This window comes from Bos grunniens, chromosome 6, assembly GCF_055505025.1.
Source record: "Bos grunniens cultivar Pamir isolate PY7600 chromosome 6, Bosgru_T2T1.0, whole genome shotgun sequence".
Classification (NCBI taxonomy): Eukaryota; Metazoa; Chordata; class Mammalia; order Artiodactyla; family Bovidae; genus Bos; species Bos grunniens.
Genome location: NC_141170.1, coordinates 4,168,694 through 4,192,462, shown reverse-complemented (window position 1 = coordinate 4,192,462; position 23,769 = coordinate 4,168,694). Strand labels below are relative to the sequence as shown.

Genomic DNA, 23,769 nt, shown 5'->3' with positions numbered 1-23,769 from the left:
CGACCCACTGCTACTCCTTCAGAGGCCCCTGTAAGAGACCACCTTTTTACTTATGATTTGGCTTCATCCTGTCTCCCTGGGGTGATTTCGTCCATGACCGCATCCACTTGGGGGTGGTCTGTCTCCCGACAGCAGACTCTCAGCTGATGAACCAGGCACCTGGCTGTGTTCACTCGGTTATCCCCAGGGCCTGGCACTTGGCTCTTCCAGAGTAGGTGCTCAGTAAATACAGGAAGAAAGGGGCAGAGGAAGGGCGGAGGGAAGGAGGCGGGGAGGAGGAGGAAAGGAGCAAGGCTTGAGGACAGAGGTCTGTGGCCTGCGGCCCTGGAGGGTGGGGGCGCGCCCCAGGACCTCCGCCGGCCCGGTTGCTGAGCGTCTGGCGCTCGCCCGGACGGGCGCGGGGCTGGCCGGCAGGTGGCGGTGCGCCCTAGGCTGCGCGGTGGCGGCGGCGGAGCGCCGAGTCCCCTCCTCCCGCCGGCGCCCTCCCCTCGCCGGCTCCTTTCTCTGCGCTCTCGCTCGCGCTCCCCAGCGCCCTCCGCTCTCCCGGCCGCGGTTTCTCTCGCCCGCGCCGCCCCGCCGCCGGCCCCGCCGCCGCCCCTCGGCGACCATGGCGCTCCGGGGATCCCCGCGCGCCCCGAAGGGCCCCGGCCCCACCGCCCGAGCCCCGAGCCCAGGGGCGCCGCCGCCGCCGCCGCCGCCGCGCTCGCGGCCGCTCCTGCTGCTGCTGCTGTTGCTGGCCGCTTGCGGGGCGGCGGGGCGCTCCCCGGAGCCCGGGCGCCTGGGTCCCCGCGCCCGGCTGACCCGGGCGCCGCCGAACCCGCCTGCGGGGCGCGCGCTGCCCGGCGGTGGCGAGGATCGGCAGGCGCGCGACGAGGAGCCCGGTACCCCGGGTCCCGGTCAGGCTCCGGGTCCCGGCGAGGACGGCGCCCCCGCCGCGGGCCAGGGGCGCTGGGCGCGGGCAGCGCCGATGGCCGGAGCGGCTTCGCGGGCGCAAGTCTCGCTCATCAGCACGTCGTTCGTGCTCAAGGGGGACGCGACGCACAATCAGGCGATGGTGCACTGGACGGGCGAGAACAGCAGTGTAAGTGACCTCCGCGCGCCCCCCGCGAGCCCTGACCCGGACACCTCGGAGCCTCCACTTCTGGACGGCCCCGCAGTCACCCCGCTATTCTCGGAGACCTGGGGACGGGAGTTACCCTGGCGGCGCCCCTGCTGGCCCGGGGCCACTTGGGAAGAGGTCTCCAGATACGTGAGCACCCTGCCTTACCTCGGGGACATTTCCACTGATTTCCAGGACCCTGAGCCGTCTCGGGGGCACCCCCACTGGCCTCCGGACCGCAGGTTGGGGGTGTCTCTGGAGGTTTCGGGACCCCGGCCACCTTGGGGCGCCCCCAGGCCTTTTAAGATCACTCCCAACTCGGTGTTGCACCTCTATCGCCTTCATCCTCTGCCGGGTCCGCCCAGCGCTGCTTTGGGATTCTCTCTCCACCCTGGTCTACCCGGTACCCGCTCTTGGCACCTCCACGGGCTCCAGGACCTCCGCGGTCAGCCCGGCGTCCGGTTCTGGGGCAGCCCCTCTCCCGGTCCGGAGGACCCGCCGCCGGACGCACCTGGATGTGCGGGGATCTGCTAACCCGGGGAGTTGGGCTCCGCGCCGCGCTTCGGGCCAGCTTCCTGCACTCCCCGCCCTCCCCCACCTTCGCCGCTACTTTGGCCTCGTTCCAGCTGGAAGTTGGACACCCTTGCCCAGCAAAGACACTTCTGTTAGGGTCCTCTGGCGCCTCCTTCCACCAGCCCTGCGGGTCCTACCCGCTCCTCCTTTGGGTGGTGTGTCAGGGGTATGGGGCTAACCCTCACCTTCTTCCCCTGGGTGGGGTTGGGGCCGGGGAAGCACAGCCAGCAGCTGTGTGTGTGGGAGTGGCTGGTTGTGGGGAGAGGAGATGGGAACCCCTCCTCACTCCCTTGCATCCATGTCCGCTCATTGTCCAGGGGCTGCCCCCAACCCTTCTCCTTGACCACTGCTCCCCAAACTTCTGGAGAGACGGCATAGGGCCAGGCCCTGCGTCCATCAGTCCATCAGGAGTGGAGGGGTGGGGGTCCAGGCGCTCCTCGAGGCAGGGCAGGAGTGTAGCCTGGGCTGGGTGGTACTGTTACTCAGCTCCTCTGTCTAGCCCTGCGTGCTGGGTGCCCTGGGGTGGAGGAGGGATGGGGTGGGGGAGTGAGCCTACTGGTGCAGGGGCAGCGCTGGATGAGCCTGCTTGGTCCAGAGCTCAGTGCCCTGCTAGCCAGTCGTATCTGACCCTTTGCGATCACGTGGACTGTAGCCCACCAGGCTCCTCCGTCCATGGGATTCTCCAGGCAAGAATGCTTGAGTAGGTTGCCATTTCCTCCTCCAGGGGATCTTCCTGGCCTAGGGATCAAACCTGAATCTCCTGCATTGCAGACGGTTTCATTACCATCTGAGCCACCAGGGAAGTGCCTGGAGGTCCAAACCCGCACTGTCTGGAGAGAGGGGTCAGACCCCAGATGTGCAGCTGGGCCCTGCCCTTCCCTCATTCCCGTTTCACTACTAAACCTTGTCCTGTGTACCCTAAGCTGTACCTTTGGGACTGCAGGGTAAAACCTGGACACCAGTAACTCAAGGGAACAAATAAATATTGACTGTTAAGTCAATCCTGTGGAGCCAGAACATTCAAACCAAGCCTCCCTCCTCCCCGCCACCCCTGCCCCAGGTTCATCCAGCAGCTAATTCATTTTAGCTTCGTGGGGAGTGGCCAGTGGGGGTGAAAGAAGTTAGGGAGAGACACAGAGTGTTGGAGACCAGCCTCCCAGATGGGACCAGCACCTTCAGGACTCACTGAGAGCTAGCCTGCCAACCCCCGTTGAGTGCAGGGTTTCCTTGGAGAGACGAGGGGGCAGGGCCTGGCAGAGGAGCCCACCTGGCTTTGCTCCTTGGGGACAGTGGCTGAGTTGAGTGGGTCCCTTATTACTATTTCCTGGCTGCTGGCAGGTGAATGCCTGCAAGGGGGAGGTTGGGTGTGGGAAGTGGGAGGGGGTGCTGGTTTCTCTTTAGTGGGTCGCAGGAAGTCCAAATCTGGAGAGGAGCTTTGAGAGATGCCTTGCTCCCCTGGAGCTAGGAAAGCGGGGGCGGGCAGGGGTGACTGTGCGGAGCCCGGCGTGGCCTGGCACTTAGCAAGACACTCAGGAGGCGGAAGCCCAAGTACTCACGGCTGTTAGCGTCTGTGGGTGAGAAGGTGGGCAGAGCAGCCTGGAGACGCTGACCAGGCCTTTGGCTCAAGCACCTCCCACTCCGCTTGTCAACACCGCCTACTCCCCCCACCCCCGGCTCACCCATTCTCTGGAATGGGAGACTGGAGTCCTCTCTGGAAAAGCACATCATTCTTTGGCTTTGGCAGCAGGTGATGCCTGAGTTTCGCTTGCCTGGGGAAAACTCAAGAGGAGTGAAAGCTGTAACCAAGCGCTGAGGAAAGCCATCCCCCCCGCCCAGTCTCTGGTTTCTTAGTACTCCGCGCATGCGTTACGTTATTTTCTCCGCACTCAGAAATGCGCTCCAAGCCCCTCTGGCAGCCACAGGGCCAAGGATTTTAGCCAGGATTCTGCACTTGGATCACCTCCGCTCCTCTGCTTGAAAGCCCCATCTTTGAAAGCGGCAACAGGAAAGAAACTGACTTGAGGCTGATTTGCTGAGCAGAGTCTTCAAAATTTCATTTCACTTCGTTTGCTCAGGTATCCGGCCCCAAGGAGCTAGGCCTGTCCAGGTGCTTCGCGTGAGCAGAGAAAGTGTTTGCTTCACTGTGTCCGGTGTTTTTCCAAGTTAATAGAAAAAGCATTTGCTGAGAGGGGTAGCTGCTCAAAACGGCATTTTAGAGCATCTGCAGAAAGGAATGGCGAATCACAGGATGTGAGCTGGCTCCAGGACAGGCCCCGTGGCTGTAGCGCTGAGAACATATGTGCTTTTTCCTTCCAAAGGCTTGGTTTCTTCCCGCTCCCATGGAGATGCAGAAGGGGACTTGCTTGGAAGTTCAGACACTGCCTTTCTGTCTGCCGTTTAGCCATAGAAATGAATTGTTAGGTGTGAAATGAATGTTTCATTGCAACCAACCGGTGTTACCTTTGATGCTTCCAGACGGGGTGGTGCACAGAGGCTCCAGGTTGTGAGTCTCGCTAGCTACCCTCAGAGGCAGAGGGGTGATTTAGAGGCAAATATGACAAGAATGAAGGCTTCCCAGGTGGCTGAGACAGTCAAGAATCCACCTGCAATGCAGGAGACCCGGGTTACATCCCTGGGTGGGCAAGATCTCCTGGGGAAGGTGAATGGCAACCTACTCCAGTATTCTTGCCTGGAGAATTCCATGGGCAGAGGCGAGAGCCTGGAGAACTAAAACCCATGGGGTTGCAAAGAGTCGGACACGACTGAGCAACTAACACACACACACACAGGACAATGCGACAGGATGCAGGTCTCTTGTTCCAGGCTCAGGGTTTGATGCTACCCCAGTGGGATGGCGCTGTGCCCTGTCCCAATTTTCCCGCTTCTGGGAAATCCCACAGTTATATATTGAAGTGCAGCTCATCTGCATGCCTTTCTTTAGGGCAGTGGAACTGTAGCTTGGATACGTTAATGGACTGGAATGTGAGCTTCCTGCAGCCAGGCCGTTTGTTTGGCTTTGTTACTGCTGGGCCACGGATTGGCCTACCCTGCCCGCTCCCTTTTCTGCCTCTGCTCTGTGTCCTGTTTGCAGGGTTGGGTTGGAGACGTCTAGGGGAGCAGAGATAATTCAGCCCTGACTATCCCTGCTCTCTACCGGGGGATCTTCGGGAACCTAACATTTGTGCATGTTTTATACCCAGAGACACAGAGCTCCAAATCAGAGCGTGGAGCTTCTGAAGGTGTGAAATGGGTCACACCTGGCACACCTGTCAGAGGTCAGGTTCCTTCAGGGCAGTTGTGTCAGCCTCCCAGGGCCGCCACAACAGAGAGCCAGACCGGATGGCTCAAAAAGCAGGGCTTTGCCCAGGGTTTTGGAGGCTGGTCATCCAAGGGCTTCCCTTGTGGCTCAGCTGGTAAAGAACCTGCAATGCGGGAGACCTGGGTTCAATCCCTGGGTTGGGAAAATCCACCGGAGAAGGGAATGGCTACCCACTCCAGTATACTGGCCTGGAGAAATCCTTGGACTGTATAGTCCATGGGGTTGCAAAGAGTTGGACAAGACTGAGCAACTTTCACTTTCACTTTCATCTGAGATCAAGGGGGCAGCAGGGTTGGTAGCTCCCAAGGCCTCTCCCTCTGGCTTGTCAATGGCCGTCTTTGTGTTGTTGTTCAGTCGCTCAGTCGTGTCCGACTCTTTGCGACCCCATGGACTGCAGCACGCCAGGCTTCCCTGTCCATCACCAACTCCCGGAGCTTGCTCAAACTCATGTCCATTGAGTCGGTGATGCCATCCAACTGTCTCATCCTCTATTGTCCCCTTCTCCTCCCACCTTCAATCTTTCCCCGCATCAGAGTCTTTTCCAATGGCTCTTCGCATCAGGTGGCCAAAGTATTGGAGCTTCAGCTTCAGTCCTTCCAGTGTTGATTTCCTTTAGGACTGGCCATCTTTGTGTCTGCGTCCTAATCTCTTCCTACAAGGACACCAGTCATATGGAATCAGGGCCCACTCCGGTGGCCTCATTTTAAGTTGTGCTAGTCACCCAGTTGTGTCTGACTCTTTGTGACCCCACAGACTGTAGCCCATCAGGCTCCTCTGTCCATGGGATTCTCCAGGCAAGAGTACTGGAGTGGGTTGCCATTCCCTTCTTCAGGGGATCTTCCTGAACCAGGAATTGAACCTGGGTCTCCTGCGTTGCAGGTAGATTCTTTACCATCTGAGCCACTAAGGAAGCCCCATTTTACCTTAATCCCCTCTTTAAAGACCTTATCTCCAAATATAGTCACATCCTGAGGTCCTGGTGGTTAGGAGTTAAACATATGATTTGTGAGGGGGGGGGCACACTTTAATTCATAACAGCTGGAAAGGGGCTTCATTTACTTTTGTGTCCCTTGAGCTTCACGCAGCGGGGCTCAGAGTAGTCCTGTGGGGAAAGAAGGGATGGACATGCACAGTTAAGATACGGGGGCTGAGCACCATCTTCCCCAGTGGGGAAATCAGGGAAGACTGCCTGAAGAGTCGCTATCAGGGTGAACTTATAGGTTGAGTGGTGGGGGGCGCACATGGGGGACAGAGAGGGGCATCCTGGGGGAGGGGCTACTTGAGCAAGATCTGGGGGGAGGGGATGTGAAGGCGTGCTATGCACCCTCTAAGGAGACAGTGAGTGCATTGTGCATGAAGAGAAACCAGAGGAAAGAAGTTTGAAAACAAAAAACTGGTTGAAGTCAGCTCTGAATGGGCCCCAAACATGAGGCCCCAGGGCCCACTGTGGTAGCGTGGGTTATGGGTGCTTGCCTGGGTTCGCACCGGCCCTGCCCCTTTCTGGCTCTGCGGTTTGGGTTGGATGGACTGAGCTCCCCAGGCCTCGGTGTCTTAGATCTGGGGGAAGTGATGGCTCGAACATCTGTCTGCAGTGCCTGATCATCTGTGTAAAGTGCTCCGACAGGGCGCGGCCTGAAGCAGGGGCTCGGGAAGTGGCCGCGGGGGCTGGGCTGAGTTTCAGCCACCACCCTGGAGGCAGTGTGCAGGGTGGGCTCAGGGAGGAGGCTGCTATGGTGCTGAGACCTGGCCCAGGCCCTGGAGGGGACAGAGGGAGGGGAGAGTGGATCTCAGAGCAGGCTCCATGAGGATGGACAGGGCGTGGCTGCCCGCCTCAGCTCCCGCTTCCCTATCCCCACTGCAGGCTTCTGTCTTTCCTGGAGCGGCACTGGCCTCCTGGCTCATGGCCAGCCTTCAACGTCCAGAGGACCATAAGGGCCTTCATGGAAAGCCCTTCAGGTTCTTGAATGAATCCGGTGACAAAGCTGATTTGTAGCCTGGCGTCTGATGGCGGGGTCTTTGTGGTGACAGCTGTGCTCCACTCCTATGGGCGGGCTTTGTGGCTCCAGGGCCTTCCATTTAAGTCTACAGAAACTTCCGTGAGATATTTTGGAATTCCAGGCCACCAGAGTGCCGGCCTGCAGCATTGTGGGGTGGGGACCGGACTGGAGAGAGAGGTTTAGTTCACGGTGGCTGAGCTGTGGCTGGTCTCTGCTTGGCCGGTGGGCATCTTCCCAGATGCAGGGCTGCTTCTCTGTCTCGCAGCCTTCACCAAGGGCAGCCAGCGGCCACCTAGACACAGACAGAAGCAGACAGAGGTCGAGGGACGCGGTGACCAGCACTGAGCGGCCGTCACATTTGCTGTCAGGAAGCCAGCTGTGCCAGCCTGGGCCTGGCGGCTGGACCACAGATGATGCGAGTGAGGGCAGCCGGCGCTGTGAGGCAGGTGGTGGTCGGTGGGCGCATGCGCTGGGCGGGCTGGGTCTGGGAGAGTCTTGGCAGGCAAGCTGGCGGTGTTGCAGTCGGGGGTGGGGGGTGCCTGTCTTGGGCGCAGGACCACCTGGGGTCTTTGGCATTCTTCTGTGCCTGGAGAACTCATTCGAAGTTTGAGAGTCCCAGGTGAGAAGAGACCTCGCGTTAGCCTTCAAAGCAGCTGCTTTCTAAGAGGGTCTGTTAGGACTCAGAGAATGAACTTATGGTTGCGGGTGGGGGGCGGATGGCATGGGGAGGGTGGAGGGAGGAGATAGCGAGGGAGTTGGGGATCGACGTGTTTGCATGGCTCTATTAAAGGTGGGTAACCAACAGGGGCCTACTGTGCAGCACAGGGAGCTCTGCTCAATGTGATGTGGCCGCCTGAACGGGAGGGCAGTTTGGGGGAGAATGGATACATGTGTGTATGAGACTGAGTCATTCTTCTGTGCCTTTGCAACTGTCACAGCATGTGAATCGACTAGATTCCAATATAAAATAAAAAGTTAAAAAGAAGAGGCTCTGTTAGGTGCTGGGGTGCAGTGGTGAGCAAAACCAATCACAACTCCTGTCCTGGTGGGTCACTTGGACTGGACAGGAATTTATTGCAGAATTCTGGTGCCCTAAGGATCTGTGCTGGGGAGGTCACCGAGGACTTCCTGGAGGAGGTGATGCTCGAGCAGCTCTGAAGGGTGGGGAGAGTCACCGTCACCGGGCCTAGGAGGAGGTTGGGAGGGTGAGAGGGTGCAGGCCGATGGTGAGGTACGGAGTTCTGGAAAAGTCTGGTGCACCAGGCAGAGAAAGAACAGGTCTGTCAATCAGGAAGCTTGGCTCAAAGGCACAAAAACAGCTCTGTTAATAAGGTTCCTGGACACATTGCACAAATCTACTTTTACTTTAATGAAGTGGCTATTTAATTTGTAGTTGCATGAGGGTTCCTGAGAGTGTTTTAAGGAGATCATAAATTAGCTTCTTTCTTCTGCACGCCCCTTCAGATTAGAAGGCAGTCCAGCGCTTGGTAGGCCTCCTTTAGAGTTACAGTTGTTTTAACATTTGGTTTTAGCATAATTGGTCAGAGGTAAGCTCAGCCCCCCGAGGATGACACCGGGGAGTGTGGGGCTGGAGCCGTGAGATCATGCGCTGGCAACACGCCAGGCACCCCCACGTGATCCCCCAGTTTAGGACGACCCGGAGTGGGAGCTTGTAAACTGCCTTCTGTTTGGAGCGGGGGGAGCTTCCCCATTTTTCTTTTTTCAGCATCCAAAGAGTGAGTTATTTACAGATGCTTCCCAGTGGCCTGTTTCGCCCTCGCCCTACTAATTCCTGAGTTGGCACGGGTGCTTTATGGAGTGCGGGGCAATGCTGGTAAGCCTTGAAGCCAGCCGCTTCTGCAGCCCTGTTCCTGGCCAGCCTGTGCCCAGGTTTGGAAGCTCAGGGAGCAGGGGGAGCCCTGCCTGTTGTCGTGGTCACGGTGAGGTCTCCGTCCCCGGGGTCTGGAAGGTGAAGCCCATGTTGGGGGTTCTATCCCCAGCCTGCTCTTGCTGTGGGAATCCTTGGAAAGCCTCATCCTCGGTGTGAGCGTGGATGCGGGGGACAGAAGCGCCGTGAAAACACGCACCCATGGGTCTTCCAGGAGTGCCCAGTGGATGGCGGGCAGGCGAATGCCCTGCACCGCCTCACATGGGCTCCCGCGGTGCGACCACCCCTAACCCGCACTCTGTGGGTTGTAAAACACAGACCTGTTCAGCCTGTTCCCAGCCCCCTGGGAGCTGGCGATGACGGATGGACAGCCCTCGGAGGGTAGCAGGAAAACCCTTCCTGCTGCAGCTCTGGGATTCCAGGACACACAGCATTGTATCATCTGTATCCCAATTAAGCTCTGTTTGTTGTTTTAAACATTTAATGGGAATCCTGGAATGGGAGCTGTCACTGCAGAACCGGAAAAAAATAAAAGAGAGAGAGAATGAAAACTCCACTGTTCTTTTGAGGTGGAAAAGGTGCTTCTTAATTTTGCATCTCTGCAGCAGTCAGTTACTGCATTCGTCCAGAAAATTATGATCATTTAATTAATTTCTTTTCACACCAGCGCGAAGATCTTAAAATAACAGCACCCTCCTCTCTTCATGATTTTCTTGCAAAAGCCGATCATTCCCTTCAATGCCGAGCTCGCGTTGACTCCAACAGGCACATCTCTTGCACGACGCCATGTCCTGATGCTCGGAGATAAATTAAGTTCAAATTAAAGGGAGAAAAGAGCCAGGCTGCATGTGGCTGCTTCTATTCCAATGACTTTTAATTCAGAAAGGGTTCTTTATGAGTGTCTGTGCCGTGTGTATTTCTGAGGCGCGAGAGATACCATCTCCCGGGCCTTAGCGGGAGAGGCGGCATGTAGGATGGCCTCCATACTTCTGCTTCAGAGGCAATTCTATCTTAGAATAACAATTTCTCGTCATTTACATATTGCTTCTGATTAGTAATCATGAAGTTAATAATCACAGCCCCCTTTTATGTGCCCGTGGCTGTGCCAAGCGCATCACAAGCATCATCTCATTTACTTCTGCAAACAGTCCTAAGACATGGATACAACTGTTGCACTCATTTTACAAAGGAAAGTGAGGTTCGCAGCATCCCGGGGACTTGCCCAAAGTCACAGAGCTGATACAGGCCCGAGATGTGATGCCACTCTTCACTCTTGAGCCTGAGCGCTCCTTTTTAGGGCAAAAAATTTTTTTACGCTTTTTTCTTCTTTATTGTTTCTCAGCGGTGGTTCAGTTCAGTTCACTCGCTCAGTCGTGTCTGATTCTTTGCGACTCCATGGACTGCAGCACGCCAGGCCTCCCTATCCCTCACCAACTCCCAGAGTTTACTCAAACTCATGTCCATCGAGTCTGTGATGCCATCCAACCATCTCATCCTCTGTCGTTTCCTTCTCCTCCTGCCTTCAATCTTTCCCAGCATCAGGGTCTTTCCATTGAGTCAGCTCTTCACAATCAGGTGGCCAGAGTATTGGAGCTTCAACTTCAGAATCAGTCCTTCCAATGAATATTCAAGACTGATTTCCTTTAGGATGGGCTGGTTGGATCTCCTTGTAGTCCAAGGGACTCTTCAAGAGTCTTCTTCAACAGCAGAGTTCAAAAGCATCAATTCTTCAGTGCTCAGCTTTCTTTATGGTACAACTCTCACATCCGTACATGACTATTGGAAAAACCATAGTTTTGACTAGATGGATCTTTGTTGGCAGTGGTGGTAAATTACAGATAACTTAGAATTTACCCTCCGAACCATTTTTAAGTGGACATTCAGTGGCATGAAGTCCATTCACATGGTTGTGAACCCATCACCACCGTCATCTCCAGAACTTTGTCATCTTCCCAAACTGAACCTCCGTCCCCAAGAAACATGAACCCCCATCCGTTCCCACCTCCCGCTTTCTCTGGAAACCAGCATTCTGCTTCCGTCTGTGACTATATTTCTTCTAAGGACCTTGTATAAGCGGAGGCATGCATTGTTTATCCTTTTTGTATCTGGCCTATTTCACTTGGTGTGCTGTCCTGAAGGGTCACCCATGCTGTAGCATGCGTTAGAGTGTCCTCCTTTTTCGAGGCTGAATCATAGTCCACCGCATGGACGGACCACACTTGCTTACCTGTTCATCCATCCATGGACACTGGGCTGCCCCCACCTCTGGGCTATCGTGAACAATGCTGCTATGGACACGGGGGTATAAACGGCTACTGAAACTCCCGTTTTCACCACTTCTGGGAATGTATCTAGAGGTGGGATTGCGGGGTCACATGGTAATTCTGTGTTAGTTTTTGGGTTGGGCCTGTGGCCTGACACAGCAGACGTCACTCCTGTGTCTGCCTTGAGCTTTGCCCACCTGTCAGCTGCAAGGCTGCAATCCCTAAAGAAACCCGCGGCCCTGTGGTTTTGGAGAGGGAACTGTCACAGTGCTCAGGGCCACCCCACACCTGGGAATCACACGGCGGGGAGACGTGCAGTGCTGCTGTTTCTGCTTTCCTCCGATAACCCCCATTCTGCCCTTTGAGACCCGAGGGGAGGGGGCTGTTACCTGGAGCCCAGGAGATCCAGATCTGTCTCCTGGGAAAGTCAGGAGTAGGCTGACTGGCCAGGGGCGGGGGTGGGAGGTGGGTGGTCCAGAGGGGCGTGGCCTGGAGCTGCTGCCTCCCTAAGGTTCAGATCAGATCAGATTGTGTCCGACTCTTTGCGACCCCATGAATCGCAGCACGCCAGGCCTCCCTGTCCATCACCAACTCCCGGAGTTCACTGAGACTCACATCCATCGAGTCAGTGATGCCATCCAGCCATCTCATCCTCTGTCATCCCCTCCTCCTCCTGCCCCCAATCCCTCCCAGCATCAGTCTTTTCCAATGAGTCAACTCTTCCGCATGAGGTGGCCAAAGTCCTGGAGTTAGGTTAACCTTTTGTATTTCAAGTTCAAGTGAGCCTCACTTCCTCCCTTTCCCCCTTAGGCCCTTTCCCCTATCGACTACCTCATTGACTAGCTAAATAATTCAATTTTCACTCTGTAAAAATAAAACACTCAATAAAAAAACTTATGTTCTTCTCAATTTATTCCCATCGGTACTACTTAACCCCATCCAACTTGATGTTCTGATTTATCACTTGACTGTAGAGGGGTTTTAGGGTTTTTATTCATCCCTGAAGCCGTTCTTCATCTGTGATTGGAGGTAGCTGCTGGGCTGACCAAGGGTGCACACGCAGGGGCTTCCCAGCTCCGAGGACCACCCCTTCATCCTGGCACATGGGTCCTCAGCTCTTGGTGTGTCACAGCCTCCCCCATGGAACTTTCTCAGAATGTGGGTTTTATAACCAGCGCAACAATAAAATAGAGAGGACCGAAAGGAAATAAGTTCTATGGTCACAAAGTCACCAACGTATTAAAACTAACTTCCTTTAGTCACACATCGACGAGAGTTAGCAGCAAGTGTGATAACTCCTACAGCTTTGACGTTGTGATGAGCGTTAATGATACTTCGCGGTCAGCGGCACCTGCCTCCACGCCCTGGGAAGCACCTGTGGTTGGTGACAAAGTCCCAGGTGCCAGTGACACCCTCGTGACTTGTTGCCTGCTTCATGCAGGGAGAAGTGCCCAGCCGCAGCTGGAGTCGATGAACATAAAGAGGTCACTGCCGGGACTTCCCTGGCAGGTCCAGTGGCTAAAACTCCTCACGACCAGGGCAGGGGGCCTGGGTTCAATTCCTGGTCGGGGAACTAGATCCCCCATGCCGCAACTAAGACCTGCTTCAGCCAATCAAATAAATAAATACTGAAAATAATATTAAGAGGTCATTATTTTTCCATCCCAGTTCATGAGTCCCTGGATCCTGTGATCCTGGAACTGGCGGTGGGGGAAATCACAGGTGAATCACAGGTGAGTAGAAGTGTAGTAAATGCCAGGTATGGGCTTCCCTTGTAGCTCAGTCGGTAAAGAATCTGCCTGCAGTGCAGGAGACCCGGGTTCGATCTCTGGGTTGGGAAGATTCCCTGGGAGAAGGAAATGGCAACCCACTCCAGTATCCTTGCCTGGAAAATCTAATGGAGAGAGGAGCCTGGTGGGCTGCAGTCCATGGTGTCGCAAAGAGTCGGACACGACTGAGCGACTAACACTTACTTAGGGCGTGGCTGGTGGGAAAGAGAAAGGACAGACGGACCCCATGGAAATTATTCTGCCCCCCACCTCTGACCCCAGCTCCTGGTCCTAATGTCCTGTGTCCCCCAGGCCCCAGCCCTTTCCTTGGTCCTCACCAGCCCCCCAGGGTGTGGACTCCAGGAGGGCAGGGCTTCGGTTTGTCTGTTTTCTGCTGTCCCCCAGCGCCTGGTGCTTAGCAGATGCTCAGTAAATGTTTGGCACCTTGAGGAGGCTAGGAGGAGCTCGCTGGTCCCCGGCCCGGCTCCTCCCCTGCTGAGTGTCTGGGCATGACCGCACGGCTGGTGGGTGATGGACCCGGCCTCCCTGTCCAGCTGCCTGCCCCTCACGAGACCTCTGAAGCTCTGCAAGGCCTTAGTTGATCTCCGCCTGTGTGCAGCGAGGGTCCTGAGCCTTCCCGGTGGAGATGAGCTCTTTTGAGGGGGCAGATGGAGAGACCGGAGGAGGCAGAAGGAGAGGATCCAGAACCTTCGACTGGCAGCAGTGGCCACGCAGCCAGGTCATGGCGCCTCTGCCCTCTGGCTGGGGTGGGTCAGCTGAGAGCCAGGGCACTCAGCAAGGAGACAGCGGCAGTCCCCCAGTTCAGTTGGGGCTTTTAAATGGCTTCTCTGGGTCTGAGTGTCGTACATTCACGTAGAACAGAACCCAGCACCCTGGAGATGGTTGGCTCAGCTTTTCAACAAAAATAAATGACTTAAGGGGACAGACTTTAAACAAGGAGGAGTTTCCTGGAGGGGCGGCATGCAGGATTTGGAAGGTCGACCCGATGGGTATCTTTCAACATGTGTTTTCGCGGGGTCACTTGTTCATTCGTCCATCGTGGGCTAAATGTTTCCTCCAGGCCAAGCTCACAAGTGGAAACATCACTTTGCCAACAAAGGTCCATCTAGTCAAGGCTATGATTTTTCCAGTCGTCATGGATGGATGTGAGAGTTGTACTATAAAGAAAGCTGAGCACCAAAGAATTGATGCTTTTGAACTGTGGTGTTGGAGAAGACTCTTGAGAGTCCCTTGGACTGCAAGGAGATCCAACCACTCCATCCTAAAGGAGATCAGTCCTGGATGTTCATTGGAAGGACTGATGCTGAAGCTGAAACTCCAATACTTTGGCCACTTGATGTGAAGAGCCGACTCATTTGAAAAGACCCTGATGCTGGGAAAGACTGAGGGCAGGAGGAGAAGGGGACAACAGAGGATGAGATGGCTGGATGGCGTCACTGACTCAATGGACATGAGTTTGAGTGAACTCCAGGAGTTGGTGATGGACAGGGAGGCCTGGCGTGCTGCAGCCCATGGGGAAGCAAAGAGTCAGACACGACTGAGTGACTGAACTGAACTGAAGCTCACAAGGATAACCAGGTTCTGATGTCAGCCCTGGGGAGGGAGAGAACCCCTGAAAATTTGCCTATGTCTTTTCTTCCAAGTTGCATCAGCAGGTCATTTTTTAAAAGGTTGAGAAGGTGTGGCCTCTGGAGGCTGTGGCTATGTGCTCGCACCCTCCCCTTACACCAGCACCCCTGAGGGGTTGAGGCGGTGCTTGGAGCACACCCCAGCATCTGGCCAGGGCTGTGCTAATGTGCCGGCGTCCACAGGGAGTTTGATGTGGTCCCATTTTTGTCCCATTTCCTGAGGGGCTTGCTGAAACAAAGCAAAGTCCAGCAACGTCGGCTCCAAGAGCCCACTTTTAAAGGGAGTATTTCTCCTTGACATCTGGTTTCTGGTAAATTTCCTGATATGAATTATGGCCTGAAATGCTCACCTCCTAAGGTCCAATCAGACTTTCTTTTTATCTCACCAAACAGAGGCCCAGCAGCCACGGGGAAACCTGAAATCCGTGGCCTTCTGGGGAGGGGGGTCTAGTGGGAGGGGTGCTTTGGGACACGCTTTTCTAGCGTCCCTCCCCCCGGCACTGCCGGCCCCAGGGAGGGGAGTTGGGCCTGTGGTCACCACTGCCCTCCTGACATGGAGGAGCCAGCCAGACGGGCCCTGGACGCTGGGGTGACCTCGCCTCACGCTGCCTGGCCAGCATCCCCACCTCGCCCTTCCGGGATGTGCAGGTCTGGCTGACTTTGCTGCTGGCCACCTTGACCTCTGACCTGGGAGAAGTGTGGGGGTGGGGGGACTGTCCACGCGGCACGTGAGGGCAGGAAGCGGACCGCCCTCTGTTCCCTGGGGCTCGTGAGAGTCCTGCTTTCAGGAGTGTTTCCAAGCGGCACTGCCCACTGGAGTGATGGGGAATTATCGCCGGGGGTGGGGGTGTCTGGGTGGGATGGGATGGGAGGTGGGGCTGTAGCCCAGGTGCCAGTCGCATGATGGGGTCCCAGCCCTGCCTGTCCTGAGGCACTGCATGCAGGGCCTGGGCCCCCCAGTAGTGAAGGATGAGAGACTGTGAGTCTGTCCCCTCTCCGCCTCGGTTGGGGCCCTGCCAGGCCCCAGGGCTGGGCTTACCTCTCTGCCTGTCTCAGGGTCCCCGGGGTCCTGGGAGAGGGCGGGGGGTATGACATCTCTAGTCCCTTAGATGAGCTGGTGGCCGAGCCCGGGTCTGGGTGTCCTCAGCATGGGAAGGGGCTCGCAGAGCCGCGTGTCTCCCCCACCCTGGCTTGGAAGGGGCGGAGCCTGGAGGGTGGCCCCATTTGCCGCCTGGCTCCCCTCTTATCCTAGGAAGGGGGTCCGAGGACCCACCGCCACTTATGGACCTGCAACGTGAGAGGCCTTTTGGGGAAGGAGGAGGGGGTGGTGGGCAGCCAGCTGCCAGCACCTTGATGCCCACCGGGCTCTTCCCGAAGCTCCTGCTATCCTCAGAAGGTGCTGACATTTATAGCAGAGCTGAGTCGGGGCCACAGACTCACCGTACAAGACATCTCATGGGTCTGCCTTGCTTTCCTAAGTCAGTAGATTCTGACTTTCGGTCTTAACCCTCCTGAAGGGAACGCGGCTTCCCCCAGCACCTCCCCGTCTGGAGAAACCTGAGAGGGCTTCCCAGAGGTGGTGGCGGGGTGAAGGATGGTGGGGGGAGGGATGGAGGGCATCCAGGTGGTGGCAACAGCGCGGCTGTGGTGTGGTGAGTTTGGGAATTGAGGGTGGGCTGGGAGAAGGGAGAACCAGGAAGGAGAGTCCCCGGGAGGAGCCAGGAGGTGACACTGGACAGTCGCCGCCCTAACGTTTGTCACGGGGCCTTTTGAAGGGTGTGGATCGTCCGCCTGAAATCCCACCAAGTGCATGCATGCCCCCAGCTCGTTAAGAGGGAAGTGGGTGTGACGCTGGGCGGGTAGCTGAGAGTCTGTCCGCTAATCCTTAGTCCCTTTTATTCTTCTCCACCTGGAAGAAAGTGCAATGGCCATGTTCCATAGTAGTGCAGGTCTATGAAGAGCGGCATCTGGTGTCCGTCTGCCTAATTCTGTCAAGAACGTGCCCAGCCGGATGTGTGCGCAAATCTCTTCTGAGCCCTGCATCCCCGTGGTTGCCCTGGCAGGCTTCCTGTCCACCCCGCTACCCCCGCAAGCCCGTGTAGGGGGAGGAATTCATGCAGGGAGGAAGACAAGGGGCAGAGTGCAGGAGGCCCAGGATGAGGGCTGGCTCCCATCCCTCGGCGCTCCGGGGTCTGCCTCTCCTCCCAGCCTCGAACAGACAGGGTTGGTCACACCCCGTGTCCCCACCTGGTGTGTCTGGGCCGACTGGTGAGATCTTCCTGGTTGGGCCGACGGTTACTGGAGGGTGGGGTTGTGTTCTCGCTTCCTGCTGTTCCCGTGGCTCCTGTAACTCTTTTGCAGAAGCGGGTGTGTTAAGCAAGATTCTTGGTCACAAGTCACAGAAACTCGACCCCAGCTCACCTGAGCGAAGAAAGGGACTCGTCAGCTCCTAGGTCCTAAACGTCGAGGGTGCTGGCTTCAGGCGTGGCTGGCTCCAGGGGCCCCAGGTGTGGCCTCTCAGCCTCTGTCCCCCAGCCTCTGTCTCTGGGTTCTGTGTCCTTGTGTGTTGGCCCCCTTCTCCGACAGCCCATCCGGTCACAGCTCCCTGAGCACCCGAGGCTGAAGAACGCTGCCTCCCACCAGTGCTTCCCAACAGAAGTCCAGACGGAGACCTGCTGGCCGGCACGTGGAACATGTCACCCCGAACCCATCATCTTGGCCAGTTCAGCTCAGTTTAGTCACTCAGTCGTGTCTGACTCTTTGCGACCCCATGGACTGCAGCACGCCAGGCTTCCCTGTCCATCACCAACTCCTGGAGCTTGCTCAAACTCATGTCCATCGAGTCAGTGATGCCATCCAACCATCTTATCCTCTGTCATCCCCTTCTCCTCCCACCTTCAATCTTTCCCAGCATCAGGGGCTTTTCTAATGAGCCAGATCTTCCCATCAGATGGCCAAAGTATTGGGGTTTCGGCTTCAGCATGGGTCCTTCCAGTGAATATTCAGGACGGAAATGCTGATTGCCAGGTGAAGTGCTGATTGCCACACCAGGGCGCTGACCCTGGACAGACACCTCCGCCCTTCCCCCCAAACCTGCAGAAGAGACTGGACGCGTAGTTCTGGGCGGGACCCTGCAGAGGGTTCTGTGGTGAGTGACGGAGTCCGGCTGCAAGCAGCCCGGAGCCTCTGCCAGCATTTCCCTGACCGCTCATCCTCCCATGCTGGGAGAACTCCCGTGGCCGTCCATAACACCCCCCCGCCCCCTCCCCGGGGCCCTGCACTCCCAGACGGGTCAGTTATGGGCTACGTGATTTCCGCATGGTCAAGGCCAGCACTGCCCCTCACTTCTGCTTTTGACAGCGTGCTGAGTGGTGAGGCCCCCCAGCCTGTCTGCAGGGTCCCCCCGGATCTGCGGGAGTCATGCCCCCGTGCACCAAGCTCAGAGTAGAGGAGGGCCCTGCCTGGGTGGCCCTCCCTGCCTCTCACTGGCGTGGCGGCTCCTTTGAGGTGGCCTGGGCTGTCTGTTGGTCATCACATATGCGGGGGGCCACGGGCACTTTGTGAGGACTGGCTGGGGTGAAGTGCAGGGGGGCAGCTGCTGTCACCCCAGTAGGAGTGGGAGTTTCCTGGGACACCTGAGGCTTTGCGCCCTGGACGTGGACCATCCCAGTTAGGCTGGAGGCGGCCCTCTTGGGTCGTGTCACGGGGGGCAGATAGGGCTGGGACGGTGTGGTCACCCTAGCCTGGAGCCGGAGTTGGGGTCCGTGTTCCCCCTCATTCTGCCCCCGTTTTGCCAAAATCTCAACCTGAAGAAGCTCAGAGCCCCTGAGTTAAACCAGGGAAGACGGTGTTGTCAGGCATCTTAAAGCCTCTTGGCCTTGTGTTCCAGATGAGAAAACTGAGGTGCTGGGAAGTCCAGTGGTTTGAACAGAGTCCAGAGCTGCGGGTGGGAGAGCAGGCCTAGACCAGGTCTGCAGAATCCCAGGCCTGGGCCCTTTCCAGATGGTGCCCCAGAGGGCGGGGGTGGGGGAGCCCCAGGAGAGCCCACCCTGGCTGAGTCTCCAGGGCTTGGGGCCATTGCAGCAACCTTCCTGGGCTTTTATTTCACGTCTCTCCCCTGAGCTACAGAGTTCCCCGCGGGGAGTGAGTTGTGGGCAGTGCTGAGATTCCTTCTGCCAGGAAGTCGGCTACGAATCTTTGTTTTGGTGTCTTTGCCTCCAGTCTCCAGCCCGGGGTGTCTGACAGGAGTCGTAGGAGAAGGTGAATCACAGATGGGTCTTGTCTTCGAGAAGGAAGCCAGCCTGCGCTCACGGCTTCTTCTGCCAAAAGGACAGCTGTTGGGTGGGAAGGCTCCGGGGGGACAGAATCATTCAGCAGACGCCACGTGGGCACCTACTCTGCGCAGGCTGGCTGCCCAGGAGGAGTCCAGGGTGGACTCAGAGGTCTCAGCATCTCCAGGGTGCTCGGAGGTCACTGAGTCCCAGCTGGGGATATTTCCCGGGACGGGAGGCTCACCCCCTCCCTGAGACAGCACATTCCAGGGTGTCTGGTCTCGCTGAGAGCAGCTGAGGTCAGCACCGAGTCGAGGGTGCCTGAGAAGGTGATGCTAACGAAAGCAGGGCGTGTCATCCGGATGGACCTGAAGGGGGCCTGTCTTGGCTGGTTGGGTTTCCAGGCTGTGAATCTGTCCAACTCAGGAACTTCACAAAAAGCAGGGTGGGGACTTCCCAGGCAATCCAGTGGCTAAGACTCTATGCTCCTAATGCAGGGGGCCCCGGATTCGATCCCTGGTCAGGGAGCTAGATCCCATGTGCTGAAACTAAGACCTAGCACCTCCAAATAAATAATTTTTTTTTTTTTAAAGAGTAAAGTAGGGTGATCCCCAGCACTGCTGAATGACCCCAGTTTTGCTTCCACGTGATGGCATGCATTAGCTGAAGGTGAGACCAGGTCCCCTTGTCTCTGTGAATGGTGAGCGCTGGCCCCAAGTGGAAGCCCAGCCCTGGACTGGTCCACCTGGGGCCAGCAGTGCTGGGCAGAGGGGTGGGGCTGCAGCTGTTCTCTGGCTGCAGACCGTGTCTACGTGCTCTGGTTCCTTCCTGGCTGCTGTAACAAACGACAGAACCTCGGTGGCTGAGAACAGCACGGATGTATTTTCTTACGGTTCTGGAGGTCAGAAGTCCAGAGTCGTTCTCTCCGGGCTGGAGTCCAGGTGTGGGCAGAGCTGGTTTCTCCTGGGCCTCCCCCCACCCTCCCCCTGCTGGGAGAATCTGCTCCCTGCCTCCTGCAGCTTCTGGAGGTGCCCGCATTCCTTGGCTTGTGGCCCTTCTTTGCATGACCGCGATCGCTGGGCTGTCGTCACTTCTCGGTCTCCTCACTGACTCCGCCCCACAGTCCTCAGCTCCGGGCCCCTGGATCCCGAGCTCTGCCTCCATGCCCACGTTCCCTTGCCCTGTGTCAAATCTCTCTCTGCCTCCCTCTTTCGAGGACCCGTGTGCGTATGCTGGGCCCACCTGGACAATTCAGGACCATGTCCCCGTCTCAAGATCCCTCATCACAGCTGCAGGGTCCCTCACGAGGTCATGCAGGCGGCGGCTCTGGGCATTATGATGTGGGCATCTTTGGGGACTGGCGTCAGCTAGCCACCCACCTCTTCTTTTGCCAGCCTCGCCCCGGCTTTACACTGAGGCTGCCATGGACTGTCTTCTGGCCGCTCCTCCACTTTGGTCTTGGTCTCTGTGCCTCTGACTCCCTCTGTCTGGTCTGGAACCTTCCAGCCTGGGCTCCTGACCACTGGCCTCCTCTGCTTTGCCCCCACCATCGCCCATACTGGAGACCATAACGTTCTGCCCTTGGTCATCTCCCTGGGACACTGGGGTCCCCGCTTAGGGCCCGAGGACCCTGTGGCCTTACAGGTGCCAGAGCCCTTGGGCATAGCTGGTCTCAGTGAATGTGGAAGGACCAGGTGAGTAGGGGTGTCTGTAGTGAGTTGAAGATAAATGAAAGCCGTTTTTAAAGTGCATTTAACCGACGTGCGTGGCACTTGGCCTTTTGTGTCCATCCTTCGGTCTGTTCAACCTGCTTGGTGGTCCACAGAACAGACAGCTCCTGTCCTGAGCCTGAGCCTGCGTGCTTTTACTGAAGACGAACGTTTTTAAGTCTCTTGGAGGAAAAATTTGGCCAACTTGTTTTGGCCATGGCGTGTGGCTTGCAGGATCTTAGTTCCCTAACCAGGGAACCCGTGCCCTTGGCAGTGAAAGCTTGGAGTTTAACCACTGGATGGCCAGGGAAGTCCTATGGGCAACTCTGAATAACAAATCACAAATATTGAACTTTTATGAATGGAAGGCAGATCCCCCGGGGTGGGTGGAAGGGAGAAACGCCCACAGCCCGTGACTTCCCTCAGGTCACTCATTTAGTTTTGTGAGTGAGGGCGTATGCGACAGGGCTTCCCAGGTGGCACCATGATAAAGAACCCGCCTGCGAATGCAGGAGACGCAAGAGACACAGGCTTGATCCCTGGGTCGGGAAGATCCCCTGGAGGAGGGCATGGCAACCCACTCCAGTACTCTTGCTTGGAGAATCCCGTGGACAGAGGAGCCTGGTGGGCTACAGTCCACGGGGTCGCAAAGAGTCGGACACAACTGAGCGACTGAGCACGCACGCACTTATGTGTGACAATGGTGCACACGTGGATGAAACAAGGAAACAGCCAGTGGCTTGAATGAGCAGGAAAGGAAGCCTTGAGGGGGTGACTGGTGAGCAACTTCCCCTGGGAGGCTGGGGTCTTGAATAGAGGCTCGGGTTTTAGGATGGTGACGGTTGAGAGGTCTAGGGGAAGGCTGAGAGCCCTGGAGAGGGGACCTAAGCCAGGCCGGGGTCACATTGCCCGTGGGGAATAAGGTCCCAGGCCTGCGCCTCCTGCTGATTAGCTGTGACCTAGGATGGACCATCGCACGCGTGATGTGGGACTCTCCCCACAGACCAGAGGATGGCCAAGGTGGGCTGAGCCTCTGGACCGGCCAGGAGTCAGGGGCCAGCCCCCTGCAGAAGCAGAAGTTCACCTCTGGAGGGTTGTGAGCCATCGGACTTGGCTGAAGTAGAAGATTGGGTTAAACAGCGGAAGAAACCCAAACAAGGAGATTCTTGTTCCTAATTGCACTTGGCCGGCTCACCTCCCATTCGGCTGGGTGTCACCTCCTATTTGCGCTGCGTAAATGGATTCTAATAGCTTTCTTCTCCTCCATCACTCAAAGAATGGCCTTGGTAGCCAAAAAGGAAATTAGTTTCAGGTGAAAGCCTATTTTTGCCCTGGGGAAGACCAAACTGTTAATTACCTAGAAATCACATGAAAATTTTTAGCCCCCCAAAGTTTTTTTCTTGGGTTCAACTTTTTGTAGATATTCATTATAGATATTGGCTTCAGCCCACTGAAATAATTCCTCTCTCAGGAGATTAAAGACATTTAAAACGCTCTGCCTTGTTAAACACAGTACATATTCTTTTTCTCTATTTCTGCTCAGCATATGGGGTGGAAATAGGAGACTGGGGAATTTAAAAATGACTTGATACCTTTTCTGTATTTAACTCGTGGTGGATTCCATACTCTGTGTGTGTTTTCGCTGAAGCTGGTGGGAATTGATGGCAAAGGTCTAGAAGGCCACCCTTTAATATTGTGTTGACGGATCCTGGTGGGACTGTCGTGGCTCGTTTCTAATACGTATCCATCCAGCTGTGTTCACATGCAGAGGACCGCCCTGGGGCTTCCCAGCACTCTTGACGTAAAATCCAGACTTCTTGCCTGGCCTCCACTCGCCCTGCCCTCTGCCCTCTGCAGAGCTGTGTTCTTCCAGCTTCTGGACGTGTCAGACCCTCCCCACCTTATTGCCCGAGTCCCCGTGATTCCCTCTGCCTGGAATATATCTCACTTTGAGGATCTTCGCAGCAAAGACTTCCCATCAGTCTCTTTAAACTCGTATTTCTAGTCTCCACCTGTTTCTTTAATTACACCAGGCAACCTGTATCTGGTTTATCTTTTTGTCTGCCTGTCTATTTGTTTCTCCGTCTCCATCAGAAATCGTCATTTCCTGACTGCAGAGATGGTTTTAGACTTTGGGGCCACGCTGAGGTTGCGATGATGCGTGGGACAGCTGGGTGCTGAAGCCCTGCAGGTCTGGGGGTCTCTAACTTGCCTTTGCAGTATCTGCAGCCCTGGCAGCCCCCCCAGGGAGCCTGGTTTAGTGGGTCTGGGCAGAGGCCTGGCACCTGGATGATTCTAATCTGCAGCTGTCCTGAGTTGGGAGTTTGAAGGAAAAGCAGGGGACCCCGCAGGGCAGATGGGAGCCTAACCACCCCTCGGGGGCCACCACGAAGCCTCAGAGTCATGCCTCCCTGTCCGTGTGAAAATCGAGGAGTGTTTGGCTCACTCGGTGGAAGAAGCCGATTTGTGGAATGGATTTGAGTACTAGTTCCATGAAAAGCATTCGCAGCATTTAAACAGTAGCCAGTGTTGGCCACCCGGCCCAGATGGCTTAGTGTCCCCGGGGCTGGGCTGAGGCTGCAGATTGCGAGCCTGGCTTTGTCATCAAGCCCCGGTTTGGCTGCAGGCCTGATGTGGGGAGGCTGCCCTGGAGTGAGGAGGCCAGCTCCAGGTTATTTTCCCAGCTCCTGAAGCAGAGACCGAGGCTCGGGGATGACAGGGCACAGGGCCACGCTCCTGCTCTGTGGTACGTATCGGTGTTGGCGTGACCTCCCACTGCTGGGGGGTGCAGTGTTGGAACAGGTTTAACTCTGCACCCTAAGTTAAAGCCTGGTGCATAGTAGGCCCTCAGGGAATAATTGGAGTATAGAGATACATGGATGGGGGAGAGGCAGAAAGGAGAGGTAAGGGCTGGTTTTCCTAATTCCTGGGCTTCCCTGGTGGTTCAGACGGTAAAGTATCTGCCTGCATTTTGGGAGACCTGGGTTCAATCCCTGGGTCGGGAAAATCCCCTGGAGAAGGAAATAGCAACCCAATCCAGTACTCTTGCCTGGAAAATTCCATGGATGGAGTAGCCTGGTAGGCTACCGTCCATGGGATGGCAAACAGTTGGACACGACTGAGCAACTTCACTGGTTCACTGGTTCAAACCCTAGAGGGGCCGTGGGTGGGTCCCAGGCAGGCCAAGATGTTGGTGCCCCCTTCAAACAGATTTTCTGAAGATATCCACTC

General features: G+C 56.5%; 1 protein-coding gene across 3 annotated transcripts in view; it reads left to right on the top strand.

Annotated features, from left to right (window-relative positions):
• The first annotated feature begins 506 nt into the window (after nucleotides 1-506).
• Nucleotides 507-23,769, top strand: part of SORCS2 (sortilin related VPS10 domain containing receptor 2) — a 497,183-nt gene continuing 473,920 nt past the window's right edge. For 2 of the 3 annotated variants that reach the window (XM_086407453.1, XM_086407451.1), the window contains exon 1: nucleotides 507-1,081. In XM_086407453.1, the coding sequence (XP_086263579.1) occupies nucleotides 608-1,081 (474 nt within the window). In that variant the 5' untranslated portion in view covers nucleotides 507-607. The remainder of the gene's footprint in view (nucleotides 1,082-23,769) is intronic. The other variant, XM_086407452.1, reaches the window with a different exon arrangement.